Source organism: Neomonachus schauinslandi, chromosome 12, assembly GCF_002201575.2.
Source record: "Neomonachus schauinslandi chromosome 12, ASM220157v2, whole genome shotgun sequence".
NCBI classification, from domain to species: Eukaryota; Metazoa; Chordata; class Mammalia; order Carnivora; family Phocidae; genus Neomonachus; species Neomonachus schauinslandi.
The window spans coordinates 44716828-44738229 of record NC_058414.1 but is presented as its reverse complement, the minus strand read 5'-3'; the positions used below and the strand labels follow the sequence as shown (position 1 = coordinate 44738229).

The 21402-nt window shown below is 38.2% G+C and overlaps 1 protein-coding gene across 1 annotated transcript in view; it reads right to left on the bottom strand.

Annotated features, from left to right (window-relative positions):
* Positions 1-11506, bottom strand: part of SCIN (scinderin) — a 76837-nt gene extending 65331 nt beyond the window's left edge. The window contains exons 1-2 of the mRNA XM_021689576.1: positions 11242-11506; positions 4643-4797 (exon numbers count right to left, since the gene is read on the bottom strand). Coding sequence (XP_021545251.1) covers positions 4643-4797; positions 11242-11440 — 354 coding nt within the window. The 5' untranslated portion in view covers positions 11441-11506. The remainder of the gene's footprint in view (positions 1-4642; positions 4798-11241) is intronic.
* Between the last annotated feature and the right edge of the window lie 9896 nt (positions 11507-21402).

Sequence of the window (21402 nt, the reverse complement as noted above, 5' to 3'; positions counted from 1 at the left end):
ATTCAATTAAAAAATGCTAAGGAGGGGCACCTGGATTGCTCAGTTGTTAAGCCTCTGCCTTCGGCTCAGGTCATGATCCCGGTGTCCTGGGATCGAGCCCCGCATCAGGCTCCCTGCTCCTGGGAAGCCTGCTTATCTCTCTCCCACTCCCCCTGCTTGTGTTCCCTCTCTCACTGTCTCTCTCTGTCAAATAAATAAATAAAATCTTTAAAAATAAATAAATAAATAAATAAATAAAATGCTAAGGAAAACAATGAACTATATCAACTACATCTTCTTGTCTTATTTGAAATCAGCTTTTACCTTTTTACTTTTCCCTTTAATTAAACGTTAGAAATGATAATCTTTATTTATTCCCACAGTTAATTATGAGGTAATGTGCATAATAAAGATGCGGTGTAAGCAAATCACTTTTATTGCTCAAAGGCCTCCTGCAATAATGTGGTAAGAAAATTAGCAGTATAGGAAACCTATAAAATGATCCAATTTTCAAAATTTATTCATAGGGACACCTGGGGGCTCAGCTGGTTAAGCATTGGACTCTTGATTTTTTAGCTCAGGTCATGGTCTCGGGGTCATGAAATTGAGCCCCACATCGGGCTCCATGTTCAGTGCGGGGTCTGCTTGTCCCTCTCCCTCTGCTCCTCTCCCTGTGTGTGCTCTCTCTCTCTCAAATAAACAAAATATTTTTTAAAAATTTATTCATAAACATATATAGTAAATCCAGAGAAAGAAGTTAAGCTGCCTATGTAATCATTAGCACATTCCTGAAATTTCCACTGACTTTATTTTTTTTTAAAGATCATATATTTATTTATTTGTCAGAGAGAGAGAGCACAAGCAGGGGGAGCTGCAGACGGAGAAGCAGGCTTCCGCTGAGCAAGGAGCCTGAGGTGGGAATCATCCCAGGACCCTGGGATCATGACATGAGCTAATGGCAGACATTTAACCAACTGAGCCACCCAGGTGCCACGAAATTTCCACTGACTTTAAATTACCACCATTTTCCAGGAAAAGACCCTCATGAATAGAAAGGTTTTATTACAATAGGCTAAAAGTTGACTTCAAGACGATTATAACCACAAATTTTATGAACTATATAATAATTTCTCAGTCCATAATGTTATCAAGATTGCCATAAATGAGCAAACTATTACACAATAAAAATAAACACAAGTTTTCATCTATATACTACCGTTCTTGGCCATTTCACTTTTCAAAAAAATAAGTACACTGTGATCTGATAAACAGTGTAAGAACGCTGTGATCTGAAAAAAGTTATAAAATATAAAACAGACTGAGGATACTTACATAACATTTTAGCTACTGTCATATAGTGAACGATCAGAGTGATATATCGTCTGTGAACATTTAACAATATTTTAAAAATTAATTTTGTCTTAATAAAATTTGATGCGAAAAAGGCACAAAAGAAAAACTGTAAGTTTCATATATGTTGGTATTTGATAGTAAGTATTTCTGGAATAGTGTTTGAATTAACCCTAGAAGCTCCCAGTCTCTTTCTACCTTCACACAGCAGAATGAAAGCAAGGTGGATGATCCTCTAAATCAATGACACCATAAACACAGTTTTGCTGGCTGATGGATGTTTGATGGTCACTATTTACAATCATGGCTAAGAGCCGGGTCTTGTTGAGCTTGGGAAAGAGATTTAATATAAAGAAGCAGTGGTAAGGGAGGCCTGGGTCCCTCAGTCGGTTAAGGGTCTGCCTTTGGCTCAGGTCACGGTCCCAGGGTCCTGGGATCGAATCTCCCAGGTCGGGCTCTCTGCTCAGCGGGGAGTCTGCTTCTCCCTCTGCCTGCCACTTCCACTGCTTGTGTGCTCGTGCTCTCTCTCTCCGACAAATAAATAAATACGATCTTTAAAAAAGGAAAAAAAAAAAAAGGAAGTAGTGGTAAATATTACTCCTCTAGAACTCCCCCAGCCTAAAAAGCCTCATAAAAAGAAACCTCAGGGAGGGCGCCTGGGTGGCTCAGTTGGTTAAGCGACTGCCTTCTGCTCAGGTCATGATCCTGGAGTCCCGGGATCGAGTCCCGCATCGGGCTCCCTGCTCAGTGGGGGGTCTGCTTCTCCCTCTGACCCTCCTCCCTCTCATGCTCTCTGTCTCTCATTCTCTCTGTCTCAAATAAATAGATAAAATCTTTAAAAAAAAAAAAAAGAAACCTCAGGTGAATTAAATGACCTGACAAGATGGTCTTAATGTTGCCTCGCTGAATCTTTCCCTTACACACGGCAACTAAATATGGCAGCTGCTGGCTTGGTAATGGTAGGCTTGGCCAGACTGTGTCCATTCCAAACAGACACGATACCCTGTTTCACGGAGTAATCTTAAATAAAAAAATTCATCCTGATATTTGAGCCATTTATTTATATTGAGAGCATCATAGTATAGTGATTACTAGCTTAGGCACTGAAGTCAGATGGTCACCCAGTCACATATCCACTGTTAGACCTTGTTAAGTTACATAGTTTCTCAAAGCTTTTGTTTACTTATCTTAATAGGGTGACAATGATAGAAACTGCACCTAGGGGGTGTTATTTGGATGAAAGGAGATAATAGACATGAAATGCTTAGCACATTCTTGTAAGTATGAAATTAAGTACAACATAATGGTCTTTGCTATTCTGGGATACCTGGGTGGCTTAGTTGGTTAAGCATCTGACTCTTGATTTCAGCTCAGCTCATGATCTCAGGGTCATGAGATTGAGCCCCGTGTTAGGCTCTGAGCTCAGCATGGAGTTTGGTTGAGATTCTCTCCCTCTCTCCTTCTGCCTCTGCCCCTTCCCCCGCTTGTATCCTCTCTCTCTCCTTCTCTCTCAAAATAAATAAGATCTTTAAAAAAATAGTCTTTGCTATTCTGGGTGGCAAATTATCCTTGCTTCCAAATTTCTTATCAAGTACTTTGCAACTGCACACATTGTCATCTGCTCAATGTCACTAATGATAAGACAGTGAACTGATTTTTTTGCTGATAAATTTGACCTCCATTAGCAAATACCATCTTTCTAAAAAATGCTGATTTGTGATTTTGATGTAGAAGATAAATACCTTATAACTGTAAAATTGCTTTTTCATGTCCACCTTTAAATATATATCCAGGAGTTTGATTTCAGAGGTCCTGCTAACAGCCAGAAGGATTAATAATATCACAATTTCCTACTGACTGTATATGCACGTTATTATTTAATTTGATCCCTAATCCTTACAACACCTATATGAGGAAGCTGTTGTTATACCCATTACATATTTGAGGAAACAGCACAGAAAGCTTACATGCCCTGAAGTAAACAAGTCATATGTAGCAGAAATGGGTCATAACCAGGATGTTGTCACATTACATGCTTTTAGTAACTACATGACCCAGCTTATTCAAAATGTTGGTTTCATTGACATAAAGGAAGTTTCAGGATCATTTGACATAAATTGTAGGAACTCATGTGAATTAAATGAAATGAGAAGTCATACATTGTTTCATAGCTAGGGTTGTTCATAACCTAGAGTGAAAAACATCATTTCAAGAGAGAAGAGAATTTATATGTGTTTATCCTCACCTCAATAGCATCACAAAATATTCACTAAGGCTCTGATCAGGCAAAAGTAGAAATAAACCCTGGCATTGTAGTAGGTAAATTCAATACATATTCAGAATTCTAGTTTAGCTCTGAGGTTTTAAGTCTTTAGTAAGATAACAGGCTTAAAGGGTGAGGCGGTGGGGTCTGCAGAAGACCTGTTGGAGCATGTCTGATTTTGAAAAGGATTGCTTCTGAAATGTTTGTCTAGGGAGGTATTTCTCACACTGTAACTGAACACTCGGGGGCAGGGGAGATTGTGAAGAGTGGCCAGTCCACAAGGGTCATGGAGGGAATTCCCCCCCAAAAAAAGGCTGTCTTTCACTGAAGGTTGCCTTAAAAGAATAGAACTTAACTTGTTTTTTTTCTTTTTCCCCCAGGAGAAAAGCCAGTTGATGATCAGTGTTTCAGGCCAAAACACATAAATTGTGGGCATGTGTGTGTAGCAGTGTAGGTATATTTGACTTTGTGAGGCTGAACCACACTTATATTTAACTCAATGGTTTGTTTCATTTGTATCATTTCCAAGATCAAACCACACTATTTGAGAAATGTGTGTATAGTTCTTTCTATAGAAGTAGCTGGAATTATAATTGTTATAAATATTGCATTAAGACATTCCAGAACAACTGAGATTCCCAAGTCTTGGGTCATTTGCAGTAACTTCAGAGGTTCTCTAGAATGGCATTAACAGAAATTGTGAATACCCAAGTTGCTAATATTTAATTATCAAAGTAACTCCACAAAATTTTAAAGGGCTTTCTTGTGACAACATTACTGAAAGCTCTTAACTTTATTAAAAATTAACCTATTAAATGAAATCAATCCAGAACATTTCACATATTACACTCATGTTCCACAAACATTTCTTGAGTACCTACTATGTATCCAGCAGGTACTGGTATATATCAGTAAACAAAACATATTGAAACAAAAACAAAACAAAAAAACCCTGCCCTCAATGAACTTCCATTCTCTGAAGACATGAGGTGTGGATGCATAGGAGGAGAAAGGGGGTCATAATGGAAAGAGTTCAAGAGAGCAGCTTACCTTGTATTTCAGACCTCCTTTGAAGTAGCCAACAAAATCAGTAGATTCATAGCCTTGAAGTTCTCTACTCTGCACTGGCTTGCCTCCCAAATAGTCATCCATCTGAACAGTAAAGATGGCAGCCGCTGTGCTTTCATCCTGAGTGCACTCCTTTCCTGAAACAGCAAAGGACAGCACTGCATTTCTCAAGCCAGGAAAATGACTAAGGCAGAATTTTTGATACGAAAGGCTCAGAAATTTTCTTTGAATTATATATACATCAATACAATAAACCGTCTTCAGCAGAACAATCTTTTGACAGAAATGTTGTAATATAAAAATATTATTTTGTTAATAGCTATAAGAATTGTTTTGTTCTTGCTTTTCAATTCTTTTTAAAAACTGTTTAAAAGAAGCACTGCTGGGGGCACCTGGGTGGGACAGTCGGTTAACTGTCCTACTCTTGGTTTTGGCTCAGGTCATGATCTCAGGGTCGTGGAATGGAGCCCCATGTTGGGCTCCGTGCTCCTTGCAGAGTCTGCTTGGGACCCTCTCTTTCCCTCACCCTCTGCCCCTCCCGTTCATGCTCTCTCTCCCTCCCTCTCTCTCCCTCTAAAATAAATAAGTTAATCTTAAAAAAAACAACACATGACACTGCTATCTGTATATGCTCAAGAAGATATAGCACTATACTCTAGTAGGATTCAGATTCATTTGCTAATCAGATCAGACCATGAGAATGTTTTCCAATTGTTTTAGCTTTTATTAGCATCAATAAGGCGTCCGGCTAGCTCAGTTGGTAGAGCATGAGACTCTTATTAGCATCAATATGCCAATATGTTAATATTTGTAAGGAATATGAACATCATAGGCTATAGATAAATAGCTTTAGAAAAGCAAGTGGTTTTTAGAATGGGAAAATGACTATCACTTGACCTTATCCCTATTTTTAAGTCCTAGTGCCCCCACTTCATTATTTTATTGGTGTAAGATCATATTCTCTACGTGGAAAGGGAGAATAAGAGATTAATAAGATTAATAAGATTCACATCTTATTAATCTTAATAAGATTCACATCTATTGAATGTGAATGTAGGTGTTATTAACCCAAGAATTTAACACACAACACACATTTAATTTTCACAGTTCTAGTATAAATCCCATCCAGGCAACCTCGCTGAGGTCAAAACACCAATTCCTCAGCCCCGGCGTCTTCCATGTGCCCAAGGATCCGAGCCAGTCCTGAGTGAAACTCAAATTTTAGAAAACACACTTCAAAACCCTTACTACATAGGAGCTGTGTAAAAATCATCAATGATTCTAGAAATAATAATAGCCAACATTTATACATTTATACTATCCTTGATATGGGCCAGATACTGTGCTACTGGTTTACACGGATGATCTCATTTAATCTTCAAGCTAACACATGCAGCAAAAATATTTTCCACCACATACAACAGACCCAGTAAAGGCTTCGAGAGGCCAAGTAACATCATAAAGTTGACCTCTGGTAGAACATGACACAGAGGCAGGTTTCTGTGATTCTGAAGCACAGGCTCTTAGAAACTACAATAGCAACTGATAGTTTTTTATACTCAGAATTTCATTAGCAGTAACATTTTGTGGTGACTGGGTTATGCTATTTTCCTCCGCCCATAACTGATGTAGAAAAGTTTAGAAGCCGTAACAATACTACAGTTCACAGGAAACCCCAATTGAGAGTATTCACCAAAGCTGAAAGGGAAACAGCTATATTAATGGAAGAACTGTATTTCTTTACATTCCTCCCTTACTCTCAAAGGGAACCTGTGTAGCAACTTACCTTCTCAGGAAAAGAATCCACTAGCTGTAAGAGTATCTGAATGGTAACAATTTTATAAACTTGTGGTCACAGGAAAAAAAACACATATGCGACTTTGCAGTCAGAAAGAACATTAGTGCCATTCTGCCCACTTTCCCATCCGTAAATGAGAATACTAATAAAGACATAGATGTAGATCTGCACAGAGATGTTTTAAGAGGGAAGTTTAAATCAAGATTAATATCGAAAGTGTTAAGGATAATGTGTTTGACATAAACATTCTTACTTGAGCACAAGTTGAAACGCAAATTTCTTTACACGGATATATATGGACAGGCATGCAATTAATGAATGAACTGAAAGTAAGTTAATTAAATTATGCTATCATTTTTTTGATGCTTGTGTACTCTGCTGGGCCAAGGAATATCAGTATGAATAAACTAGAATCCTTGCTCTAAAGAAGTTGAAAGGTCCTAAAGAAGCCAATACCAGCCTTTGAATGTGAAAACTAGAATCCAATTCAGTGATATCATGATGCAGTTTTAGCAATGTTCAGGAACATATGAACTTGCTCTATGAATTTTGCTTATGACCTCATTTATTTTCCCTTTTCTGACGTCTTTTACCAATGTCTTCCAAGTTATGATATGTTCTTTTGTGTTATGTTATTTTATATTCTGTTGCCTTACGTTATATTTGTACATACGCGGCAAACTTCCTAAAATTGTTTCGGGGATGTGATGACAGGTACATGATCTATATGCTAAAAATTATACAATGTTAATGAAAAAAATCAAAGACCTTAATAAATATAAAGACATAGTGTTCAAAAAAAAAAAAAGACATAGTGTTCATGGACTGTAAGACCCAATATAATAAAGATGTTAATTTTCCCTAAGTTGATCTACAAGTTTAACACTATTCCTATAAAAATCATAGGAAGGTTTATTTGGATTATATAAGTTTACTGTAAAATTTATATGAAAAGGCACAGGCCCTGAAAGAGTTAAAATATCTTGACAAAGAAAAATAAGAGGAATAACTCTATCTGATACTAAGGTTTACTATACAGGTACAATAATTAAGACAGTGTGGTATTGGTAGGAGGAGAGACATAGATCGACAGACCAAACTTCCCCCATTGGTAACATTTTTCAAACTAGAGTATAGTCTGGTATACCACAATATACTAAACCACAAGCATATAAGCACAGTACAGTACAGAATGCAAAAATCAGGATATTGAGGCTGATACAATCCACTTATCTTTCTCATATTTCCCCAGTTTTACCTATACTCTTCTACGTGTGTTTAGTTCTCTAAATCACCTGTAAATTCATGTATTCATCATCCCAGTCAAGATACTATATAGTTATATCGCCAAAAATCCCTTAAGTTGCCCTTTTATAACTACCCCATCTCCCACCTGTATCACCCCCTCCCCACCCCATCCCTAACCTCTGATAACAGCAAATCTAAACTTGTTATTTCAAATATGTTATATAAATGGAATCACACAGTATGGAACCTTTTGGCATTGGTTTTTTCACTCAGAATAATTTACTGGGGATTCATCTGAATTGTATGTATCAATAGTTTGTTCCTTTTTCTTGCTGAGTAATATTCTCTGTTATAGATATGCCACAATTTGATTAATCAGTCACTCGTGGAAGGATATCTGGACTGAATCAAGTTTTTGTCTATTCAAATAAGGCTGCTATGGACATGTGTAGGTTTCTACATGAATATAAATTTTCATTTCTCTGGAATAAACGCCCATGAATGCAATTGCTGGGTCATACGGTAGTTGCAAGTTTAGTTTTGTAAGAAACTGTCAAACTCTTCTTCATAATGGCTGTACCATTTTATATCCCCCCCCCCAAGCAATGTATAAAAATCTGGTTTCTCAGCACCCTCACCAGCCCTTATATATTATAAGTTCCTTGAATTATACACTCTTTATTGTAATCTAATTCTTTGGATTCCCTGTGCCTTGCATAGAAGCTAGCACAGACTAGATATACTACAAATGTTTACTGCTCTCAAATACATTTATGTAAAGTTTAAAACTGGAAAAGAGAAATGATGAGGGTGGGTGTTTGTAGCGTAGGTCCAGGATGTGACTGAGTAGCTTTATCATCCAGCTGTGCTCGTAGACATGATGCTCTAAGTAACGAGAAGCAGAAGGTAGATGCATTTAAACTGCTAGGTACAAAGCTGAAATGGTTTTTATGGAAGGACCAGTGCAACAACTTTTAAGTTATATGCAACAAATTCTTACTTAGTAAAGTAAGTAAAAGAGAAAATAATAAAAGGAAATAATCTGAGATACGTGAGGGTATCATGGAAAGCCTCTGAGAGACAGGGCAGGAAAGAGGACTCTTTAGTTTCTGAGTTTAGTTCTAGTTTAGTGATTTCCTTTAGTTAAACTTCCTTTCCCCCTGAACTTTCAACTCTCCCTCTTGGAATGTTTCCTCAATCTGTCTCTCTGATTAATCCTCATGAATTCATCCAAATTTAGGTCTTAGGGTAGAAGATTTTGGATGAAATCCAGCTTGCTTCCGGGAACTAAAGTAGGAAGAGCTGCCGAACAATCCCATCGAAAGGCCCAGTGGACCATTTTACTCTAAACTTTTCCACGTTCCCCAGGATTCTCTCTTGGACAAGATCCCTTCCAATCACCCTCATTTTCCTTTTTTCTGTCAAAGCTTCTCTCCTTCCCTGCTTCCCCATAACTACAGACACTGTCTCTTTCAGAGCGTTTAGCCATTCTGCCTGTGTTATATCACTTTTTGTCTTATTGTATCTTTGAGATTATAAACTTTCGGAGAAGGTTCATAAATCAGTCACATGCAGAAATGCCTTACACAATGCTGGGCACATTGAATAATTATTGAATGAATTAACTTATTAATTAACACACTATTAACTTCAGTTTTAGTAGATCTTGACAATCATGAAGTGTTTTTGCCCAAAGCATTTTCTATTACAGTTTTCAAAATTGGTGAGCACTAAATGAATGATTGAGTTAATGTGAATCTGTAAACCCTAAAAAACAATTTGTTTAATGAGCGAGCTTCTTTGGATAAGAAAGAACCCATAGAATAACCACCACTACCCCCAAAAAACCCCCACAAACTGTGTTCAAAGCCTCTTGCAGTCTTCTGACAAACTGTTGTCTACAGCAAGATATGAGGTCCCTTCATATCTTAATTCACCAAAATTACAAATGTGGCATTTCAGACGCTTTTATTCATTCTAGATCCAAGTTCTGAATAGAAAGACCAAGATGAGGACATTACTATTCTATCTGGCATCATTCGTTCATGAACATGGTTTTATATTAACGTTTCAGTGATTTCTGGTATAAAATATAAGTAGATCACTGTCTATTTATCGTAGGAATAGTGACACTACACTGGGAAACCAAAAAGTGTTTGGAACTCAGCTTGAGCTTCGTCAAGCAAGCACAAAATTTTAACATCAAACGCTATAATAAAAACAATCCTTCTCCCTCTTTGTATTTCTCACTTGGAGTGTCTGTTTCAGGGGTTCACTACCGTTGAGAACATCACTTCTTAATGGTTTCTGCCATGTTATTTCTTAAGTTCTTCAGATGTTAGAAATAAAAATGATGGCTTTTCAAGGACTTCAAAATGCGTGTGTGTGTGGTTTTGTGTGGTCTCCCCACAGGCTCAGGAATAAAGCTAAAAATAAAGAACGAGAAGTCCAGGGGAGGCAAGCTAGTTTTAAAAGAAGGCCCTAAGTCTCAGATAATCGGCACGTTGTTAGACGGGGTGTGTCCACTGGCGCAGGATCCTACAGGGAGAGGTTGGACATTCAGGATGTTCACGAGTAAAAGTAGAAGGTGGAAAAAGTAGAACACACAAGGCCCAGTATTCTGACAACCTGGCCCAAGTGCCGCCCAAAATAATCACTATTGCTGAAGGAGCTGTTTTGTTTCACATTGTGTCCTTGTTCAAATAGATAAATAACAATAATACAAATAACTATTATAATAAAGCAACTCATTTAAGTAATACATGTGCCATATAAAGCTATTTATTTATATTGACAAGAGCTGTATTTTTTTCTCTTTTCCACCCAGGGTCGCCAACATCCTGATCAGCAGGAATTTCTGTTAGCCGACCGTGTGAGCAGTGTGGAGCAAGTGGATTCTGATTTAAAGTCGCCCAGAGCATTAACTGCCAAAATGTGTGGAGAAATATAAGCTGGGGCCCAAGGGCAAAAAATAAAAATAAATTAACTAGAGAAAAGGGAGGCGGGGGTGTTTGTGTGTGTGTGGGGGGGGGGGTACCTCTCCACAGCTGCGGCGGATTCCTACAAACTTGTTTGACTTCATCTCCTCCATGACAGGGAAACCAGGACTGAACTTGTCGGAAGGTGAGCGGGGCTTGGTCAGAGCCAGGGTGCGCTAAGCAGCGGCCCTGGGCGGGAGCGCGGTTTCCAAACTGGAAGGTGCAAGGGGGAGAAGCGAGAGGAACCAGCCTCCAAGCCCGGGAGACCGGCCTGACAGAGGTCAAAGCCCGTGGGGTAAGACTGCTCCCGACCACTCTGTGCCGCGCGTTTGCAGCGGCGTTCTCAAGAGCGGACTCTGGCGTGTAGAAGGCGGCCAGCCCAAAGGGGGCCGCCCGGAGGGGACGCGACAGGCGCGACGGGTCCCAGGCCCTTCCCGTGTGCGGTTCCCCTCTCCCCCCACCCCAGCCCCACCTCCAGCCTGCCAATCTCAGCCTCCCGCGGCCTCGCCCCTCCACGACCTGGGCGCGTCGGGGTCCCGCTGCCTGCACCCCCTTACCCAGCCAGAAGTGCAGGCGGTAGGTGAAGCCCCGGCTCGCCTTGGCGGTGTGCAGCACCAGGTAGGCATCCCCGACGTAAAAGTCGCCGTAAGCGCTCTGGGGCACCGGCACGAGCTCGAGCTTCTCGACCCGCCAGACCTGCAGCCCCGCCTGCTTGCCCGCTCGGGCGAACTCCTCGTGGTACAGGCCCTGGGACATGGCTCCGACAGGCACTGCTCCGGGAAAGGGGCGCGTGATCAAGTCGATCTTCCCAAGTGGGACTAATCCGAGACCGGCCGGAGGGACCCGGCTCGCCGCGACTTTATAGGACTCGCCCTGCGGGGAGGCGGGGCTCGGAAGCGGGAGGGGCTAAGTGCCGGAGCCCGAGTCGCTCCGGGAGTAGGGCATCCCTTTCCATTCTCATAGCTGCGCCTAGCACCAAACTTCTACGCCCTACTCCGAGTTAGCAGGAGGATCAGAATCTCAGAAATCCTGAGAGCATCTGTAAATTCCGAAGGGAATTTACAAAAATTCCTGAAACTGCCTCCTAGTCTAAGGAAGGACATTTCTTTCTGGTAACACATGGAGGAGATCAACAATTTAAACTCTGGTGGGCGCATCCTTCTTTAAAAAAAAAAAAAAAAAAAAAATGGCTGTCCAGGCAACAGTCATCTTCATCACCAACTCCTTCATTTCACTGGCCAGTCTCTCCATTCCTGATGGCCGAAATTTCTGTCTTGATCTTTCCAATTTGAAAATGCTGTGACAAACAAAAATGTCAGCTTTCTTGGAGGGGATGAAAACCTGGAAGGCTGATGCCGGTCCTATGCAGAGGACAGAGCTCTTGTAAATCCCCTGGGGTTCAGGAGCTGTGTTTTTGCCACCTGCTTCATTTGGCCAGGAAAGTTGCTGAAAAAAATAGCCGTCCTCCTGGGGTGTTCTCACGCTGCGTTGTTTGTGTTTGCGGTATTATGCGCAGTTTGCCTTGTGACCTACCTGGTACCTGGCTTCAAGGGCCCGATTTCTCATCGTTTACCCTACAGTTCTTGCTTTTGCAGCCCTGTGTCATACATGTGGAAGTTTACTCTTTATTTTGCATTATTTTAACCACAGCTGGTATGGCAAAGGATTTTGTTATTGAAAAAGCAAATTGCTCAGGATCTGAAGATTAAGAAAACTGATTTTTATTCATGTGCATTTTCTTTCACTGTTTCCCAAATTACAAGAGTCCCCAGAAGGTCCCTAATCATGTACAATTCAATTCCCTTAATTAATTTATGTTTTTAATGTAGGTATTACATGACTATGGGGAAAAATTTCAAAAGTACAAAGTTGTGAAATAAAAAAATTAACTTCATTTCACCTGTCACCCAATTGCTTTCCCCAGAGGCAACTAAGTTACCAGTTTCTTAGGTATTTTTCCAAAAACACTCTTTTAGCTACTAGAATATATTCTATTTTCTAATAGAAACGGTATTATACACACTGTTCTTAAACAATATTATCAATGTATATTAATACACAGTGCTCCTAGAGCTGCCTTTTTTACTATGTGGTAAATAGAAATATCATCTTATAAATGTACTGTAGCTTCTTTAATCTGTCCAAGTTCATAGACATGTACATTTTTTATCTTTTGCTAATACAGTGTTGTAAACATTTCTGAACATACTTCTTTATGCACATGCATTATTATAACTGAGTTAAATTCCTAGAAATATAATTGCTGGAGGGGTTGGAATTAAATGGTTTTGAGGGTGGTGATGATAATTATGAAACACTACAATTTATTGTTCTGCAGTGATGGGCTATGGCACATCAATTCCTGCCTACACCTCTTAGTTCTGAGGCTTTCGGCAAGTTAGCAAATTGTAGTAAATCTCAGGCTCCTCATCTATAAAATGGGAAAATAGTAGTATTCACCATAAAGAACATTATTTGGATGAAATGAAATGACACAGTAAAGCATCTGTGTCTGTTACATAGAAAATGCTCACTAATCATGAGCTATTATTTTTGTGGGAGTCAGCTTTCTTTTGCTCCTCTAGGTGCTTTCTCCACCCTTCTGCATCCTACAGTCTTCCCTTAGGGCTGACTTGCATGGAATAAAGCAACTGGTCTCTGATAACCTCTAGCTTAGGGTTTGGTTGGAAATCAAAGGAAGAAAGAAGAGTGAGGTCAGAATATTTATTTACGTGGTCCCTTCTACCAAGTCACTGTAACTCTATGTCGCTTTTTCTCTCTCTTTGGTTTCCAGCAACCAGGTGCATTATCCTTCTTGGTTTTTCTGTCCTTCTACTTCTATATATAGCCTACTAAAACAAAACAAAACAAAACAAAAACAAAAAACAAAAAACTTCTGGGATTTTCCTATTTTGTGAGTATCATGTGCTTATAGGTTGAGATGCTGATTGATAAATATCATTAGCTATAGTCTCTTCCCCCCACCCAACCAAGACAATAAAAGGTAGGTATAATGAGGCTCATTTTATAGATGAGAAAACTAAGTAAGGCTTTGGAACTTGTCAAAGGTTGCCCAGCTGTAAATGGCTGAGGGGGAATGCAAGGCTGTTGACCAAAACTCATTCTTTCAGTCCAATTATTTAGCTAAGATTTGCTCACATAAATATACTTCATATTCTTTTTTCTTCCAATTTATTCCCAGGGAAGCTTCTGATCTAGCATGTCCCATGCAATACCAAGAAGTTTAGTTTTAACTTTGTCACTGAGTCATTATATGTCTTGGTTTCCTTATCTGTAAAGGAGAAATTGTTTGTTCTCTTCCTTCTTCTTGTGACAAATTATGAGAACTGGTGATCTGGACACAAGGTAACTTAAAAATCATCACTTAAATTCAGTTTCAGTTTTAGTAATAATTTCTTTCCTGCTAGTGAAGGAATTCCTTTTAATGAAGAAATAAAAAATAAAAGGAAATAATTTCTTTTTAGTGAAGAAATAAAAAAGAACTTTGGTACAGATAAGTGGAATTTCCTCTTTCTTCGGCCAGGACTAAGGTAAGACAAATGAAGCATCTGCCTGGGATGCAAAATTTCGGGATACAACAAAAAAGCTCAGTAATCAAGATCAATTCTCTCCCTCTCTCTCTCTTTTTAGCCCTGACTTTACCAGTCTCTTTCTGGAGAGAGAGAGAGAGAGGAGAGGGAGAGGGAGAGAGAGAGAATCTTAAGCAGACTCCGTGCCCAGCATGGAGCCTGACTATAGGGCTCAATATCACAACCCTGAGATCATGACCTGAGCTGAAATCAACAGTCAGATGCTTAACTGACTAAGACACCCAGGCGCCCCAAGACCAATTCTCTCTTAAGGCAGTATTTTAACAAATCAAAATTGATGCAAAAATCATGATAAAAATTAAAAATTTTCAAATAAAGGTAGAATTGTTAATAATGCTATCTGGAGACTAAGGGAAAGGAAAAATACTGATCTTTCTTAAAATTTTGATATTTGGGTTGTCATTTTTTTGCATTGATTTTGATATTTTTACAAGTATCACATTGAAATATTATTGATCTTGATTACTTTTTTTCCATTCCCCTTAAATTTTGTGCCTGAGGCAAGTAACTCACTTCTATCATACCATTCTGTCCTGGCTAAGCAGCCTTCAGACTTAAATTTGCAGCTTCCTGCTAGACAGACCTCCCTAAATTGATCCTGCCAAGTTCAGGTTCAGCATGTTCAAAACAATCTCATCATTCCCTCCAAACATGCTTCTCCTCTTCCTAATTTCATTAACATGATGTAATTTTGACTCAGCATTCTCATTTTATCTCCAAATTTAATCAACTAGGGTAACCAAAATGTTTCGCAGTCCATCCCAGCTGCCCACTTTCTTGCTATGACTCTGAGTCCCATCTTCAGGAGAGGCATGCCTCAAAGTGAGTGCCTAGTGTATAGTAGGGCCTTGACCGAGCTGAGTAATGGCTCCTGTACTTTTCAACTGATTGAGCTTGGACAAGTTACCTAACATTACTGTGTGTCATTTTTCTCACCTGTGGAATGGGAATACCAATAAAAAAAAAATACCTTGTAGGATTGTCATGAATATTAAATGGATAAATAAATACAAACCTAGAATAGTGGCTAGTGGCTAATCCACCTCTCTAAATGCACTCCTATAAGAATAATGTCTCTAAGTCTAACTGAAATAAGGACTGCCCATTTTCCACACAAAAAAGTTTCCTAAAACCAGATAACGAATTCCTGTCCGTGCCTATATTTTCTCTCTCTTATATCCTAGATTCTTAAAAGTGGATTCTTTTCTCTCCTTTGTGTTATAGTCCTTCTTCCATATCTATCTTACCAATTCTTTAAGGTGTAAGTAAAGATACACAGACTCAACATCATTATTACCCTGGCTCTACTGAATTTCAGCATCCTGCATGCTCCCAGTGCTCTTGGTATGCAGTTACCACACTGGAAAGTGTGTTTTCTCTCACAAGATTGTAGGCTCGCTCAGTGACTTGTGTCTCATCATTTTCTTCTCTGGCCTTATGGTAATACACACTGAATCGGTGTGGTTGAATAGTTGATTTTGGATTACATTACTTTTTTTTTTTTTTTTATCAATTTACCAATACTCTCTTAGTCCAGGTCTAAACAGGCAAGGTAAATAAGTCTTTTACTAAGAATCAAGAGGTTTGAGGTGTGAAGGCTGTGTTTAAATTCAAGACTGGTGTTCTTCTAGAAGGCTAATGCTCAAGGGGAAATGTTGCACAGTTTAATCCTTGAAATAAATAACAAAATTAAAGAATATAATTGATTCATTGTGCTATTAATTGGGATGAGTTGATAAAACAAAAATAAAAACATACAAACAAAAATAAATTTGTTTCCAAGTGATCTTCATTCCTCAAGTTGCAGAATCTTAGAGCTCAGACGATTTTATTTTATTTCCATCACTGAATTGTGACCACAGAGTTGTTGAAATTAAATACATACAGAAGACAGGAAGTGTATATTTTTTTTCCAGGAGAGGGAAATGCTTCAAGGTTGACATTTATTTATTTTCTTTTGTCTATGAATAATGAAATAATGTAATTAAAAATACATTTGTTTTATTGGTAGTCTTGTTAAATATCAATCACTTTTGTTTGATTTACCAAATGATTTGAGAGTTTAAGTATGGAACCTAGAGTCAGAAGAGTTGAGTTTTGTGAGGATTAAAAGTGATAATGTATGCCAAAGCTGTGAGAACACAGTCAATAAACACAGTTAATAATTAGCAAGGGCCCTTAGCCCCAGTACATATCAAAGTTGTGTGATTATTAAAAGGGAAAATACACTCTAGGGAAGTCGTAATTAAATTGTTCCTGACCATACTAGACAAACTAGAACTTTAAAAAAAAAAAATTCACCTTTTTTTTCCAGCTTCAGTCAGAATCTATGATTTTCCCTTTCATTAATTAATTATAATTTTAAATAAATTATACATAACACTGTGAAAACATTGTCATGACTCAGTACTATGGTCACGATTTTATTGGTCGTGAATTTCTGCTGTTTTGATAAATAACTCATTTCTTGTAAACCTACTTACTACAGCAGGTTGATTCAGCAACTTTTTTTTTTACTATTTTCATTATATATAAAAAGTCATTTATTATTTTTATTATGTAGGAAATAGCTAACCCCTGCAAGACTATTGGGAGAAAACACCATCATTATTTTAGGAGTTCACATATTAGGGAATGCTTATGACAAAAGGAAAGGTTGAGGATCTGAAGTCCCATGGAGATTTCTGATTTATGATAATTTTTGCTTTAAGTTTGTGTTTATGCAGATAGAGATCTAAAGATAATTCTGGTTTTCAAATATGATAAAATTGAGGCTAACATGCTTGAGACTATAGCAGCTTTTCTTTGCCTGATTTTTCTAAATATATCTATTTACTAATTATCACAATTAACATTTCATTCAGTTTTGTGTGTAGCCCTGTGAGAAATAACTTCAGATATTCATGGACTATGTCCACAACTACTTAGAATATTTGAATGTCAGAACGGTATGACCATAGAGAATGATGGAAATGAAACATGATCAGATCATCATTTTGTGTGCACGTACTTACAAAAATAAGGTTAATTACTTCACCTAAACAAAATGGCAGGTTGTTTAAAAGAGTTAAGGCATGAAGACCTGCTTCTCACTTACCAAAAATCACTTCCTTTAGCAAATTCTCTACTTGACTCAGTGTCTCTTTATATGAGTTTAAATTAAGCAATTGGTTATTCCTTTTACTCTTAGCTTCCTCTTACCTCGATATTTTGAGGTTTCCCTAAAATCACAGGCTTTACGGACTATCCAAATTGATTGAAAGGATTTTTGAAGAGTTCTGTTTTGTTTTGTCTTATGTGTTTCAGAGAACACTGCTCTGAACCTGGCAAAGGGCGCCTCATCACTTTCAGATCTACTCAGTCCGTCTCCTGAAGTGACAAAAATTAAAAGTAAGCCATTCAATAATGATTCCCTAGACACTTGGTACTCATTTTTCCAACTGAGGCCCACTGAGGAGAAAAAGGAAGGCAGTTTGTTTCACCAAAGAAATTGTGGGGCACTAAGATACTTGGGAGACTTTTGAAAGGCAAGAATCTTTTTTATTTGGGCTCCTGGGTGGCTCAGTTGGTTAAGCGACTGCCTTTGGCTCAGGTCATGATCCTGGAGTCCCGGGATCGAGTCCCGCATCAGGCTCCCTGCTCAGCAGGGAGTCTGCTTCTCCCTCTGACCCTCCCCCCTCTCATGCTCTCTGTATCTCATTCTCTCTCTCAAATAAATAAATAAAATCTTAAAAAAAAAGAATCTTTTTTATTTTTTCCCACTAATTTTTTATTTTAATATTTATTGTGAATTTTTCTGATCACAATGGTTATGTTTACTGAAGACGATTTTTAAAGTACCAACTATGAATAAGGTTCAAATTAGTTCTAATCACACAACCCACAGGTAAGTTCTGATAACATTTTTAAACCAAATTAAGATCATGACATGAAACTTTACCTTTTGATTTGTAATTTGTTTTATCCCCTATAGTACATAGGTCTTTTCACTTGGGGGGGCAGGGGCTGAAAACATGTAGAATTTCCAAAAATCTCATCCTCCCCTCTGGGAAACCCTGATTTGTTAGGCATGAACAAATCCCAGGTCGTTTTAGAGTCTTGGAAAGTATGCCATAATTTTAACTTTTATTTTTATTTGAAAAATGATAAGGGAATTACACTTACACATAACGGTATCTTTCTTGCTCCCCGTTTTGACAAACATTTTATTAATTAAGAACTGAATGCCTATCTTTGGCCCATGAAATTCTACCTCTTAGAGGTTGCAACATTTTAACAATTTAATGCATATCCTTTTCAAATGTTTGAGTTGATACAGACATATTCATGCATCATCTTTCTGTCTTTCCATCTGTCTATCTCTGTTCATCCATCCATCCACCTGTCTCCGTGTTGGTGCTTAAGAGCCAGCTGTCCTGGGTTCAGTTTCCTGCTCTGCCAGTTCTAGCTGTGTAGCCTGTGGCAGGTTCCTTGGCTGCTCAGTGTTCTTGTCTCTCGGGGGAGACATTTGATAGGATAGAACTGTTGTGTCAATTAAATGAGTTCATACAGATAAAGTGCTTGAAAGAATTCTTACCAGAGAGTAAAATTCTCACTAAACGCATTTTATTATTCACATACAAATACGTATGTGCATAGTTACACACATTTCAACCTAAATGGAGAGTACATTCATATGTGGCTTGCTTTTATTTTATTTGTTGATATTTATTTATTTATTTATTTAAGAGAGAGCAAGAAAGAGAGTGCACAGGGTGGGGGGAAACAGTGGCAGAGGGAAACAGAGAGAATCTCAAGCAGACCATGCCAATCATGGAACCCATCCTGGGGCTTGAGCTCAATAAATAATATTATTTTAATGAGGCTATTATAGCATACAAATCCCAATAAAGACAGTTCAAGAAAAGAAAATTCTGGTTCAGTTTCATTTATGAACATCAACATTAATATTATAAATAAAATTTTATTCAACCAAATAAAAAATGTTTTCTTTAAAATAATAATAATTTCAATAGATTAAAAAGAACTAAAACCCCCACATGTACAACATTCTTAAAAAACTAGGTAGAGGGGCATCTGGGTGGCTCAGTCGTTATGCATCTGCCTTCAGCTCAGGTCATGATCCCGGGGTCCTGGCATCGAGCCCCGCGTGGGGCTCCCTGCTCAGTGGGAAGCCTGCTTCTCCCTCTCCCACTCCCCCTGTTTATGTTCACTCTCTCACTGTGTCTCTCACTGTCAAATAAATAAAATCTTAAAAAAAAAAAACTAGGTAGAAAAGGGATTTTCTTACTTTAATGACAAAATAATGAAGTATAGCAATAACATATCAAATGAAAAAATTTTAGAAGGATTTCATTTAAGGTTAAAAAAAAATAAGAAACCAAATATTTCACTAGTCTTCAACAGGACACAGAAAGTCTTAGACAATATGAGAAGACCAAAAAAAGATATAAAAGGTATTAGGAATTGCTAGGAAGAATTAAAACTCATTACTTGCTGATGATAATCTGAAAATCAAGAGTCTAAAAGAATCTACTGACAAACTAATAGAACCCCACATTGGGCTCCCTGCTCAGTGGAGAGCCTGCTTCTCCCTCTCCCTCTGCTGCTCCCCCTGCTTGTGCTCTCTTGCTCTCTGTCAAATAAATAAATAAAATCTTTTTTAAAAAAAGAATGTGATTGATATAAAATGAAATATAAATTCAAAAGAAATAAAATAATGTAATTATTCTAATTAATTTTTATAAGTATTTTAATAAATTTTATAAATAAATTGGATGTGAATAGAGACTTTTTAAACAATACTAAAAATTGCATGAAATATAAAGGGGAAAATTGATAGCTTTACTACATTGAACTAAAGATGTGCCCTCAAAATAGGATGACAAATACAAAGTTAAATCATCAGCAGTAGACTGTGTGAAAAATCTTTCAATTTCCATAAAAAACTAAGGATTTAGAATGTATACAAGGAAAAAGGACTCAGCAAGAATCATATCAAAGAACCTTAGAGAAAGGTAATTTAAAGCTGTGGAGTAATTTGAATGGCCACCAAATATATGAAGAGCGCTCATTGAATTGGGCCTTACGTTCACTGGAGGAACTGCGGAAACAGCCCATATTTGAGTGCTTACTCTGGCCAGGCACTATTTTAAGTGCTTTTAAAATATAAGTGCCCCGATTCTTACAACTCTATGAACTAGATATTATTATGATCTCATTTTACAGATCAGGAATCAGGAACAGAACGTTACACAAGTATACATTATACAAGTATTTAATGGTAAGAGCTAGAATCTGAATCCAACCAGGATGGCTCTGAGTTCACGCACCTCATCTCTACAACCACTGTGACTCTTGCTGAGGCTGTTACACAATGTAGAGTCATCAGCTTGCTAAAAATTTGGCTGCTGGAGGTGTGGGGAAATGAGAAATCTCATATAGTATTGAGAGGCACAGCTCCAACATAATGTAGCCATTTATAAAACAATCTGGCAATAGTGAAAATCGTAGGCACATACTCTGTGCCCCAAACTCTCACTCTTGGGTCTGCCCCCCAGAGACGCTCTTCACAGGTGCACCAGAAGACATGTAAAACGATGCCCCCCAAAGCATATTGTGGTAGAAAGCAGTTGAAAGGCAACCCAGGAGTTCTAAAATAGGCATCTGTATACGTAAAGTGTGGTATATGGATATGCATAAAAGGAATACTTACAGTGTCAGAGCCAATGAGCAACATGGAAGAAATAGCTGTGTAACCACATTTCAAAACTATACAATCGAATAAAATAGTAAGAAACAGAATGTGACACCATTTATGCCATTAAAAGCATACCTATGTTAGAAATAAATTTCAGGAGCGCATGCGTGGTGCATTTGATTGAGTGACTGACTCTTTGTTTCGTCTCAGGTCATGATCTCATTGTCATGAGATCGAGCCCCTCGTGGGGCTGTGTACTCAGTGCAGAATCTGCTTGAGATTCTCTCTCTCCCTTTGCCCCTCCAGCTTGTGCCCTCCCTCTCTCTGAAATAAAAAGAAGAGAGAAGAAAGAAGAAAGAAAGAAAGAAAGAAAGAAAGAAAGAAAGAAAGAAAGAAAGAAAGAAAGA